This window comes from Choristoneura fumiferana, chromosome 9 (genome assembly GCF_025370935.1).
Source record: "Choristoneura fumiferana chromosome 9, NRCan_CFum_1, whole genome shotgun sequence".
NCBI classification, from domain to species: domain Eukaryota; kingdom Metazoa; phylum Arthropoda; class Insecta; order Lepidoptera; family Tortricidae; genus Choristoneura; species Choristoneura fumiferana.
The window spans coordinates 7,649,604-7,663,071 of record NC_133480.1 but is presented as its reverse complement, the minus strand read 5'-3'; the positions used below and the strand labels follow the sequence as shown (position 1 = coordinate 7,663,071).

Here is a 13,468-nt window from a genome sequence, read left to right as displayed (position 1 = left end):
ACAGCTCAAGAACTCTTATTTTGTGAGGAAGCTTGTGCCCAGCAGTGGGTCATGTATGGGCCGGATAATGATGATAATTGCACGTCTTGTTTTAAGTAGTCCAACTATAATAATGTAACTTAAAAAAGTTGAGAATTTATGACATTGTCATTATATTTTAAAAGTTCAATATCTCAAAAATGGCTTAACCGATTTTTATCAAACATAGCTTACACACCACCGTAAGTAAACTCGCTTTCGGATAAAAAAACCATTGAAATAGTCCATCCATTTGAGACCTATGATGCCACAGCTAGACAGACATTGCATCAAACTTATGTGTTTATCTTATCTTATAACTCCTCTTTTTGCGTGGGGGTTAAAAAAGTGCAGGGACTGTTCACACTTGGCCTAGCATCGTGGCATGCGTTCTGTTTAACTTACCTACGTTATTTCCACTTTAAAGGTATTTAAAGTTTTCTAGACCACTGCAGAGTTTCATTTTGCATATGAACTAGTCTATGGGGTACAGTATTTAGTTGAATGAACAGCTACCTGGAGTGCTGTTGTTTGAAGTTTTGCTTGCTTTATGATGATGAAGAGGGTTCATAGACCTCGAGTTAGAACTTTGTTTAATTTAAGAGTATCGTCCAATTACGCTTCGTAGTGACGATAATAACGATATAAAATATAAAATATATAGTATAAAATATTAATCGTCCAATTCGTATTAATATTTTATATCGTCACTTTGAAAAAATCTCACATCACATTACCAGAACGTCAACAAAATTGACTCTTGACAATAATATTCATAAAGTTCACTAATCAAAATTATCGACTTTGACTTTGAGGTACGAGCTTTTTAAAAATAGTGACGATATGCTGATTTTTTTTAAGATAACTAACTCCCAACTCTTAATAGTTACTTAGTTATTATACTTGTTCCTTATTCTGTGAAACTTCCGAAAAGGCCCTTCATCTTCATAATGCGCCACTATGGTTTAGGCAAGACGTTGTCTGTCAGTTTATCAGTCAGTCTCATTACTCTTATACGTGTACTAGTAGATAGATGCTTGACCGTCCGTCTGTGTATTTGGGCTGTGTCTTTAAACCGTAACGAAGAGGCAGACTTATTTTAAATTTTTAGGTACGGAAGCTAATACTGATAATTGTCATTATGCAGCTTTTTTTTAATTGGACCTAGGGCATCCACATCGAAACCCTAATCCATGATTTATTTTGATACATATTTACTGCCGATTAATGGGTTTGATATCTTAATTGGATATCGAAAGGCTTTTCCTAGCTAAATGGGACCTAAGAGAATACAAACTTATTTGATTTCCACCGTCGAGCAACTCATATATGGGTTCTCGCAACTTAATACCTATCTAATTTCTTGAATCGATCTGGAATCTCGGAAACGGTTCTAAGGATTTCCATGAAATTTGCCGTTGGGTGAGCGGGTGAACAATCGATTTAGTTTGATTGATCTTATCTCTGGAAAAACGCGTGTTTTTGGGTTTTAGTCTGAGGCGAAACTTGATCGCCTAGGTTTACCTACGGAAAATCGAGTAAAAACTAGGCTGTGTTTACTGATTAGCGATTAACTCATGCAAGTATCTTGCACTCATCTTGATGATGATGATGATGAACCTACAGGATTATCATGTCAAGCAGTGGCCCCCAAGGCTCTCCACTTAGACTGGTCTTGTGCTTTCCGCATCCAACCAGATCGTCGCTCCATCTTGTTGGAGGCCTACCGACAGCTCATCTCCCGATCCGCGGACGCCATTCGAGAACCTTCTGACCCCATCTGCCATCAGTCCTGCGAGCAATGTGCCCCGCCCAGCACTGCAATGCCACTTCAGTCTTGCAAATCTTCGGGCTACGTCGGTAACCTTAGTTCTACTGCGGATATCATCATTTCTGGTTCTATCCCGCAGAGAAACCCCGAGCATAGACTTCTCCATAGCTCTATGAGTTACTTTGAGCTTCCTCATGAAGCCATCGTTAGCGACCCACGTCTCAGATCTGTTGTGTTATCACTGGCAACACACACGCAAAAGACAGAGAAACATCTACGGATAGTCTTAAAATAATTATCCTGTAGAGTTTTCAGAAAAAAACCATATGGAACAGTTGCATAATAGGAATTAAACGAACTTACCTTGTGAAGTTCAATTCCAATTATGCGAGGGTTTCAACCGAAGACGATTATAATATTACAGTGCAGCTCGTGAGATGGTGCTATCTTCCTCACACATTTAGAGCTATAAAACTAAAAAAAATAAAGCTTCATTTCCGGTTCCGCTCCCCACCACTGCGCGCTAGCAACTCTGCGCCCGCGTCGTCTAGCCTCATTTTTCAGAGCAATTTTTGTGTTATATTCGGGTTACAAATATTTTTTATTATTTTTTATTGTATGGGATGGGAGGGATGGGACGACCTAATCGTCTTCGGTTGAAACCCTCGCATAATTGGAATTGAACTTCACAAGGTAAGTTCGTTTAATTCCTAATTATCCTTCGGGTTTCAACCGAAGACGATTATAATATTACAGTGCAGATGTTCAGAGCCCAGTAATGTTAGCCAAGGCCGTTAATAAGAAAATAATAAAAATATATTTCAAGGTAGAAGAGTAAATCTCTCTAACTACCTAACAATAGGGTACTTGTATTACTCGTATATTGTTGATTTGATTCTCATATGTACAGCCTAAGGTTTTTTTTTTTTTTTTTTTTTTTCCAATAGGTGTAACCTTGTATTTATTGTATCTACCTTTATTAATGTTTAAAGAAAGATTAAAATAGTATTCTTACATGGCAATGCTTGATTGCCGCAGCCCAAAAAACGTTTTCATTATTATTCGTTTTTCGACTCCTATGCGTTAGCTAGCATAGCACTTATAGAATATACTTAACTCCAGCCAGGAGTCTTGCGAACCACATATAAAGACTGTGGGCAGTGGTATCGATACCAATATCTTAGTACCTTTTTAACCCAATGTGCCAGGGTGCCAGGGTTTAGACAACCAACTTTTACTTATTATGTGTATATGATATTTTTTAGTCCTAACAAAAAAAGGATATTCCTCGGAGCGATCGCGTAACTAGTTAATCTTTGATCTAGTTTTAATTATGTACGTCTGCACATCCAGTAACGTGCAGCACGACTACTGGGGATTTTATGGATGTTAGGTAATCTCATTAACAGTTAATGAGCCCCAGACCTAAAGGTTTTAATAAAATATCTTATTTTAATCACAATATCGTTTTTATGTATTGATATATTTTCTATTTTGATTGAACGATTTGCCTGTATTCTTTCGGCAGAGCACGGCAATAGCTAAGGTTTTATAAAACAAATTTGATAAGGTCACATTTTTGTACGGATGTTATATTGATATTGGTTCAATAGATGTTACATCTGGTTTGGAGGAAAAAACCTCCAAACTCTTCAATCGAGTGATATTCGTAGATACATCTATAGATCTACAAGGCAGACCTAAGAGTGTTTAAACTGTCGAAGCTATCGCTTTATTCAATTTTTAAAGTTAAACAAGTAACTTGTTAGCTATTTAAATTAAATTTTTACAGAAGTGCCACAAGGCTGGGTTTATTTAAGTTGTAATTGCAAAAGGGGCCATTACTACATCTAAGGACGCTTGTGGTATCTAGATTATCAATGTCCTAATACTTTGGTTGCCATTGCCACCAGGACTGACTCGCAGGAAGTAGGTAGGTGGCATTTTCTGTAAGGAGAAAAAAGATTTAACAGGTCCAAAAAACAAATTATGGATGACCGGTAAAAGCGGTATTTTACCATTAAGAGGTTTTCCGTGATGTCTAAAATGATTTTTCTATCATTCGCGTTATAACTAAGGTTTCGCGTATATATGAACCAGTCACTGTATATTCACACAAGATATCTTATAAGACGCAAACCAAAATGTTTCTAATGTTCACACCACTATAATCCGTTAAATTTTAATAGTTTATGTTATTAATTCGGTGTAAATGTAATATATGTAGTAGTGGTGTTATCAATTGTTAACTAACAGAACATCATCATCTTTTAAGTCTCTCGAAATTTTTAGGCCATAAAACACGGTACTTAGTTGACTCGAGTGTGTTTATATGACAAGAAAAACAAATGAGTCCCTGTATGGTTACCGTTGGTGCTTTTTGGTCACCACATGCATTACCACACCACACCAAGGGTGTTGGGTGCTTATGAAAGCGTATGTGGTAAATAATTCGGTTTACGAATTGGGCAGCATGAGGTTATGTTATCTCGCCGCCATACAAAATATCAATTTAAATAATGATCAATATTCATTTGTTACTTGTTATTTTCAGTACAGCATCAGTGCTAAAAACTATAACTTACTGTACATCCAGTCGTAGCTGACAGCGGAGCATGCGGAACTTTGAAACGCTAAGAATTCTGCAAAACAACTTCTAAGCATGAATGCGTCTCGATTGTTAATCAGTTTTTTATTAGTTTTGAAAGAAAAATAAAATAACATAAAAACCATGTTTGTGGTATTGCATATACACACACAGAGTTTGCAAAATGAAAAGTTGCGAGCTGAACCAGGTTGCCAAACGTTAGGTACGTTGCGAAAAAGCAGTAACCGGTAAGGTCTTACTTTGTGCTAATACTGGTAATTTCTTTAATTCATTGCTGGTAGTATTAAGTTGGCAAAATAGTCTACAATGAATAAATGAATAGTTCTCAGATATGTAGTAAATCAGACATACCTAAATTAAGTGCTCAAGCGCTGGTTTAAGTATGTTTGTGAGTACAAACCTTTCTTTCACATAAGTCGTACTCTGTTTCTGCATTTTTATTTTTATAAATATGTTTACATACATTTAAAGATTAGTTTTGCTATAAAATAGCTGTGCTGTAATAGCTTAAGCGTTGTACAATAGTCACACATGATAAAATATTTATTATCCTCTACAGATTTCTAAGTTCTTGTCAATTTAGTGTAAATCAGTGTTTGACTTAAGCATTGTGAGAATTGATAAGACGAATTTTTCGTCACCTGGGCGACCACAGACTCACTAATGCTCCGGTATGTATCATCAATATCCGGGTTCCTCGTCACACACCAGCAGGTCAGCGAGAACGCTCTGACCGGTGACGGTGGAGATTGCTTGCTGACGGGTATTTGCTGCCGACCCGGCTAGTAGGTGTATGATTGAGTGTTAGGTTGATACACCTTGTATCCTTCTGGATTCAATTCTATTTAGGTAGGACAGAAACTAGAGTTGGTACCAATTATAGGGTAAGATAAATTCAGTTTTTAATTATAGAATATCAATTAATTATTGTTATTAATTATTAATTAATTTAGAATTATATTATTTAGATATCAATTATTTCAGCTTTGGGTTGAGTATTAAAAGTTCTGTTTTGTGATCCAAAACCAAGATAACTTAATCGTTTGTGAATCTGCATCACTCATCGTAAAAGTAAAAGTAAGTAAAAGTGAGGCCGGTTACAGCTACCTGCGGCGACTTCTCGTCCAGTGGCGACTCGTTCCTCAGCGGCTCCTCCGTTTTTGGCGCTGGTCCGGCGGGCGGCGGCGGCTCGGCGCGGTAGTCCCACGGCGGTCGACGGCAGGGGCGCCCGACACTCAGTCGTTGCTGGTATGCGCGGCGGCGCCCCCCAGAGTTTAGAGCACCTCGAGATCTTTTTACAGTAGGTGGCTTGTATAATGCAATAATAATTTATTAAGACGAAGATTGACCTGATTAGTAGGTTTAAGCATACTTACATCATCTACGCTCTTTACTTGCGTGCAGTATTGGAGTATTGTTGCACATGTTATATATGCGATTTACGCGGAGCAACAAGGACTCGCACTATAAAAATGGAGTATTGTTGTATCTATATGCTATGTATATATGGTTTCTCTACGCGATTTACGCGGAGCAACAAAGACACACACTATAAAAGTGGAGTATTGTTGTACCAATATGTTATGTACCTCTATATGGTTCCTCAGACGCGATTTACGCGGAGCAACAAAGACACACACTATAAAAGTGGAGTATTGTTGTACCAATATGTTATGTACCTCTATATGGTTCCTCAGACGCGATTTACGTGGAGAAACAAGGACTCGCACCATAAAAGTGGAGTATTATTGTACATGTCATGTATTTATGAGTTTTCGACGCGATTTACGCGGAGTAACAAAAAGGCTACCACTATTAAAGCGGGGTAACAAGATATCGACACTGCTGACAGGTACACTATTAAAATGAATTGTATGTACGTACATAATTATATTATATGTCAAGCGTCCTCGACACGATGTACGTGGAGTAACAGGACTTCTATACTACGTATTAAAGTGGATTGTCGATATGTACAATTAAGGAATATTAACAGAGTCTCAACACTCTTAAAGTGAAGCAATATATGCATTTATTATCCTTAACGCCACTTGTGTACAGTACCAAGACCGAGACATTATTAGAGTGAAATGTAGGTAGAACTTTAGTTAATCTTTAATAATATTCAAGTCATGTAAAAATATAAAAGGTTTGTGATACTTGTGTCGTGATTCAACACTATTTAAATGAAGAGTATAAATATCATCAGTATATTCATTTGAATTTGGGACGTACGTTACGTAGTATAAATATTAATAATTACATCATAATTTTATCGGTCTGATCAAGACGGTCAAAATATGCGGGTAGGTGTATTTTATCATCACCTAATTTCTGTCCGCAGCTGTATTCCAGTACAATTTTAGTGCTGTTTTTAATACAAATAGTAATAATGATTATTTTACCTGACTCACTAGCATCATAAGGATCACGTTCCCATCTAGTGTTGTAACTATTACCTGTCGTCACTTTCTAATGATTTTGAACAACGTGGTTTTTCCAATGATTTCTGCACTTTTTTCACTTAATATTATCATAGCCAATAACTCTTGGCATAAGCTTTCCCATTTATGGAGCACCGGGAGGTGTGATTCCGATAACACAAAAACACGTAATGAGGCTAGACGACGCGGGCGCAGAGTTGCTAGCGCGCAGTGGTGGGGAGCGGAACCGGAAATGAAGCTTTATTTTTTTTAGTTTTATAGCTCTAAATGTGTGAGGAAGATAGCACCATCTCACGAGCTGCACTGTAATATTATAATCGTCTTCGGTTGAAACCCGAAGGATAATTTAATCAATTAGGGAAACATATTTTCGACGGCAAGCCAGGATCCCAGTGTTTGTCGAACAATGCATTCAGTCAAACGTATTTTGACGGAACATCAATGAATCGTCATCTCCCTTCAACTCACTTACCCCGGCCGGCTTTCTCATTTTGTAATCTATAATTACTTACGCAGTGATATAAAATTAAAACTGGACACAAAACAGCGAATTGTAAAGAAAAAACTTCGAAGATAATTTTTTACTTATTTCTTTTCCCCGAGAATTCCGTAACGTTCACGGCTCGTGAGTAAAAACAATATTTTAATTGCAACATTTTTGTACCTTATCAGTGTCGCAGTGATGCTCCATTAAAATTCCCTTAGTTTCAAATTACAGAGGGTGCTCTTAAAATACGGCGTTGGAATTTGTGAAATTTCATTATCTTGGATGTTTAATTTTTGAATAACGGCGCCCGTTACAATGTCTGCTTCTTCTACCTCTTTTTATAACTGGCTGTGTTTCGCAGCTTGGTCTGCTTTTCGAGGGAACTTCGCACGTTCCTGTGATAAAATAGTATTTGTTCATCAGGGTTAGCTTCTGTACACTAAGTAAAAAGTCACTAATTTGAAAGAGCCCAGGGGGGCTACCTCGAATTTAGTTCGTATCATACCGTCCTGTGCACGCTAATGGTATTTACTAGGAGAGTGTGAGAGATAGTATGATGCGAATTTCTAATTTCGATGTAGCCCTCCTGATGGACGACTCTTTGGATCGAGTATATTGACCGAACACACGAGCGAAAAAGCTCCCTGAGTTACAAGTACCTATTCGAATTTACTGGTACGTCCATCTGGTACTAAATCAGTTTTATCTAAAACGTTTAACGAACGCGAGAGAACGATTAAGAAAAGAATGATGGTTGTCTCGAATATAGAGAGAAGAATGTTAACTTAGTTAGAACATGTGTTAATATAAATATTGGAAAAGGGAAACCAAGTGGAGCATTCCATGATCGGATCGGATTGAGGATATCCTAAGGAAAGATCAGGTTAACCGGCAGACCGCCAGCAGGAAACCGGCGAGCATGCATGAAAAGACTAATGAGTGTTGATGAAGCAAAAATATGCATGTCTGGATTGTAGCCAGTAAACAAAATAGTCTCTGCGTAACCCTTCGTTGGAAAATAGGCGTGATTGTATGTATCTATGTACAATCTAAAAGTAGTGGCTCTGTGAGCTGTAAACCTCATGAGTCTGTCTTTGCCTTTTGAACGCCAATGTTTGTCATTGGATAAAAATCCAAAAGCTATAAATCGACAAAATACAACTGTCGAAATTGCTCACGAAATTTCACGACAATCGGTTGAAAAATGGGACCTGTAGCGGAGAGTGGAGAACATGGGATGGGGTGACTAATTTAAATTTAAGAATGGTTGAAGAACAACAAACATTAAGAAACTAAAGGCAGCAAAAATACCACTCCCAGTCACAATATCCCGATCTAATAAGTTGTCATATCCAATGCCATTTTTTGTCACAAGAAGTGCAAAATATCCGAAAGACTTGAGACGAAATTGCAAGACGGCTAGTCTTTAATATAGATTTGCGACAAATCACCGCACTTTTCTATATTAAAGTTAACTTTATCGCAACAGAACCTTGCATTTGAAAGAAAACTTTAAAACATGCAGGTGGAGCCCAGTTCCAACTGCAAGTGTTACAACGAGCGGCTGGCAAGAAACCAGCTGATTCATAAACTGGTAGCTTTCACCTTCCTAAGTTCAAGGTGAACTAGCTCGCACGGCCTTACGCCAAGGTTGGTTTTACGCTAAACACGTGCTAACATCAGCTGGCAGGACCGGTTATGGTACTTTTGAAGAAAGTTTTGTATAGATCTATAGAGGTATTTATAATATGTGCTTGAAGGTAGGAGTATGCTAATTTTGGTTATTATAATTAAACTGTTAGGTAAAATATTTCTATGGCCCGTGGGCCTGATGACAGTGTTTTAGAAAGAATATTCTGCTAATATTTGATATAAATGAGGAAGTAGGGTACCTACTCAGAAACGGTGCATGTAAGGGATATGAATAAAATTTGGCACACATGATCATAACATGTAAGCGAAGTTTGCTGACCAAGCCGCGGGTAATAGGTACATAGCTGGTAAGAAATTAAGGTTTTTTTTTAAATACAAACGATGGGAGCGAATCCCATTACTTTTGGGCACTATACCACGAGGTCCTTTAGTTTCACATGGAGTAGGTAGTTTCTATTAGATGTTCATTGGTATTTTAAATATATTTTATTTCGTTAATAAATAACTTTGAATCAGGTTTAAGTGAACAAAACTTTATTCACTTCTCATGCTCGCAAAGTTCATATTTATGCTGGATCTACTATGATTGATTATATTATATAGTAATGCATGAACAATAAAAGGTACATAGTAAGTGAACAATTGTTTCCACTGTTGCTATTTCTTTCCTCGCCATCGAACTGAAAAGCAGAGTGTCAAGCATTCATTAAACCCATTTTCCCCTCGACGTGTCTATCCACCCTCGCTGTACCGGCTCGGGTGGCAATATGAACGTCTCGGGTAAAATGGCTCGTTTTATGCTCTTTTTGTACAATCTACTATTTTACCATCAACTTCATCATCATTCTAACATTAAATGTACCAATCTCGGTTACTATCACGACAATAACTTACATAAACATCAGTCAACAAAACGTTCAATTCCCCTCCAAATAACCCCTATTGACATAACCTACTTCCTATCGCAGCCACCTTACTATCAATAACAAATTATGCAGATTCGACTTAGCGGCAGTCGTACCTACTACTGACATAAATTCGTTGACTTAGCGCTCCGATCAGATATTATGTTGGTTTATGCTCTTCTCGGTTGCATAATCCTTATCTGTATTTACTGCTGGGATGATATTGATAAGAGGAAGATTCGCTCCAGTCCATTGCAGTTTCTTTATTTGCCATTAATTGTATGTGATGCATTTCGTATGACACAACGCAAATAACGCAATTCGCTACACAATTATACCAATACAGGTGTAGCAAGTAGATTAGTCGGTATATGTAAAACGTAGAAGGTACTTTATGAAATTGAGCTGACATTAAAAACATCTAACCCAGTTTTAACTCTTTTAAACCCTAGGCCGTAAAACCCCCTTATAATGCAGTGCCTACGCTTTTACTTTTGTAGGTATTTAATTTAAATTATTTACGCATTAGCACGCTGAAGTGGCAATGGGCCGGCCATACAACCCGAAGAACCGATAACCGTTGGGGAAGACGAGTTCTTGAGGGGAGACCACGGATCGGCAAACGTAGCGTAGGACGTCCTCAGACTCGGTGGAGCGATGATCTTCGCAGGGCGGCTGGCAAGAGCTGGATGAGAGTGGCCGAGGATCGTGCTCAGTGGCGTGCCACGGGCGAGGCCTATGTCCAGCAGTGGACGAACATAGGCTGATGATGATGATGATGATGACTCATTACATTTGTTACAATTATGTCTACTTAATTGTTCCAGAGTAATTTAACTAATTAGAAATATCAATTGTTTCAGTGGTTACCGGCTGCACGGACGGTATTGGCAAGCAATATGCGCGACAGGTAATTAATCAATCATTATTAAATTTTAATTAATCAATCAATTCTAGGGACGCGCTTCACTTTTGCTGTAAGTATTTGCCTGATGTTAATGTTGCGCTTTTTGTGTTACACGTGAAAGATGACTCTGTAGTGATTAATAAAATTTTAGAACAAGAAAATTAACCGACTACAAAAACCGGCCAAGAGCGTGTCTGATACGCCCGAAAAAGGGTTCCGTAGCCATTACGAAAAAAAAGTAATATTTTTCTAAGGATTTCGTATTTTGTACGGAATATTCCAATAAAACTTAACCGTTATAGTTTTCCTTGTAAGTTTGATACTTACTAACATCCTGATTTTTTTCAAATTTTTCCACCCACCGATTTACATTTTAGAGGGAGGGGGATGCTCGATTTTAATGAAAATTTGCACTTTAAAGTTGAATATTTTGCAGCCGGTGAAATTACTGGAACTTGAGGTATCCCATCTTAGGCCTCTAGGTTGGCAACGCATCTGCAATACCCCTGGTGTTGCAGATGTTTATGGACGGTGGTGATCTCCTACAATCAGGAGACCCACTTGCGCGTTTGCCATCCAGTCGAATAAAAAAATAAAAAATAAACAAATCACTTAATCGAAAAATCGTTTGAGCAACTCCCTTATAGTTTTAAAAAACCCATCCAACGATACCCCACACTACAAGGTTGGATGAGAAAAAAAAATCACCCCCACTTTGCGTCTCTTACCTACTCTCTAAAAAAAATTTGTATCGGTACTCTAAAAAAATTGTTTTTGAATTTATATTTTTTCCCTTTGGTCGGCATAGTTTACATTTATATTTGTGCAAAATTACAGCTTACTAGCATTGATAGTCCCTGAGCAAAGCCGTACATAGACAGATATGGCGAAACTATAAGGGTTCCGTTGTTGCCATTTTGGCTACGGAACCCTAAAAACCATGAAAATAATTTTCTACCAGTCTGAAGTCGGTCGGTGCCTCAGCACGAGCCAGAAGGACTGATTGAAGCCCAATATAAAGTGCGTAGCTGAGGTAGATGACTATAGGTCCACTGCTGGCTCGTGCTGAGGCACCGACCGACTTCAGACTGGTAGAAAATTATTTTCATGTCTTTTTTGTAGTCGGTTCAATTTGCTGTTATAATTTTTATTTCACGCTTTTTAGTATATAATCTACGATACAATAGTTTAATATCAACTGCTCGTCACCTTTTACGTAAGATTGCTTTTTCCAATGTCGAGACGTTCATTATTGAGGAGTGCTGGTACTTCACCACCCGTTTTACCATAAGCATTACAAGGAGCATAAATGGCTTGGCAACTGTGTCAAAGTAATTAAAATTTAACCCGTGAAATACTTGTTATTGAGTAGTAACTCCGATGGTCAACTAAATGATGATTTTCAAGAGCAAATGCACGAGTTACTACTCAATATATCCAATTTACTATAGATGTCCCTACAACATTTGAAGAGTTCCCTCGATTTCCTTAAAATCCAATCATCAGATCCTGATTTGGTGCCTATGGGACCTAATTGAAGACATTTCTAGACGAACGCAAAATTTTTTTTTCAAATCTGTTCATAAATGACGTAGTTCTGAGGTAACAAACATAAAAAAAATACAACCGAATTGATAATCTCCTTTTCTCAAGTCGGTTAAAAATAATACAGACCTAGGTTAAGATGTTTAGATGTTTAAGATGTTTTGTTTAAAGGATACCTGGGGACAGTCATGTGTGTAGGATGGCCGAATGTGGGAATGAGGGTGGATTACTGTTTGAATGATTTGATGTAAACGAATGACCGTATGACTGAAGACTAATGTGGAGTGAATGAGACGAGCTAATGAGTAAATGAAGTCGGTTAAAAAAGATTTGAGTTACGATCGGGTGAGCCTACGTGCTAGTTCTGTGTTCTGTGTTTCTGCTTATTTATATCTTTAACGTATTCCATATTTAATATTTTTTAATAAACTTTTTTTACTTCTTGTTTTAAAAGTTTGTTTTCTTCACATGATCCCACATTTTTGGGCGATTTCCAATATTATTGCTCTGCCAGACTGCGTGGTAGTTTAATGAACTTTAATGACATATAATTGTAACAAAAAAAAATTGATTCTTTTTTCGCCGACATTTAACTATTTAGGTAACCTCGGCGAAATGTTGCACTTAAAAAGCGGGAAAACCCTAAATCATATGTGGCCTTACACGGGGTGTGCAGAATTGAGAGCAAAATGAAAATCCGTTTTTGCCATTTGGCTACGGAACCCTAAAAACATCCTCACTTAAAGTAATTCCCAATTTTTAACGGAATTCGAACTCAAAGTCAAGATATCTTTATTCAATTGAGGCTATTACAAGTATTTATGAAAGTCAAAAAAAATCTATCACCCGTTCAGAAAAACCTCTGTTGAGAAGAATCCGGCGACAAACTCAACTACATTTTTTAAAACAGCTTCTAGCAGATTCTAGCTTGTATCCGACCACAAATCAAAGTAATAAAATATTGTATTTTTATCGGTAACCTGTTGATTCTCCCACTCTTTGATACATTATTTCTCATATTAAAATTATAACGTAACCTCTAATGTAAAACTTCTTGTACGAGCCCTTTGAGTGCAAATGTCTAGTGTATAAAGTTCTTTACGAGCATAATAACTTGAAATAATGTGTCT

The 13,468-nt window shown here is 37.5% G+C and overlaps 1 protein-coding gene and 1 long non-coding RNA gene across 2 annotated transcripts in view; one reads left to right on the top strand and one right to left on the bottom strand.

Annotated features, from left to right (window-relative positions):
• The window catches only part of LOC141431138 (very-long-chain 3-oxoacyl-CoA reductase-B-like), a 47,925-nt gene that overhangs the window by 12,925 nt on the left and 21,532 nt on the right, over positions 1-13,468 (top strand). The window contains exon 2 of the mRNA XM_074092162.1: positions 10,750-10,796. Coding sequence (XP_073948263.1) covers positions 10,750-10,796 — 47 coding nt within the window. The remainder of the gene's footprint in view (positions 1-10,749; positions 10,797-13,468) is intronic.
• Positions 3,619-5,147, bottom strand: LOC141430814 (uncharacterized). The gene is made up of 3 exons (XR_012451663.1): positions 4,798-5,147; positions 4,375-4,431; positions 3,619-3,736 (listed from the first exon to the last, which is right to left on the bottom strand). It is a non-coding gene; the product is annotated as an uncharacterized lncRNA (long non-coding RNA).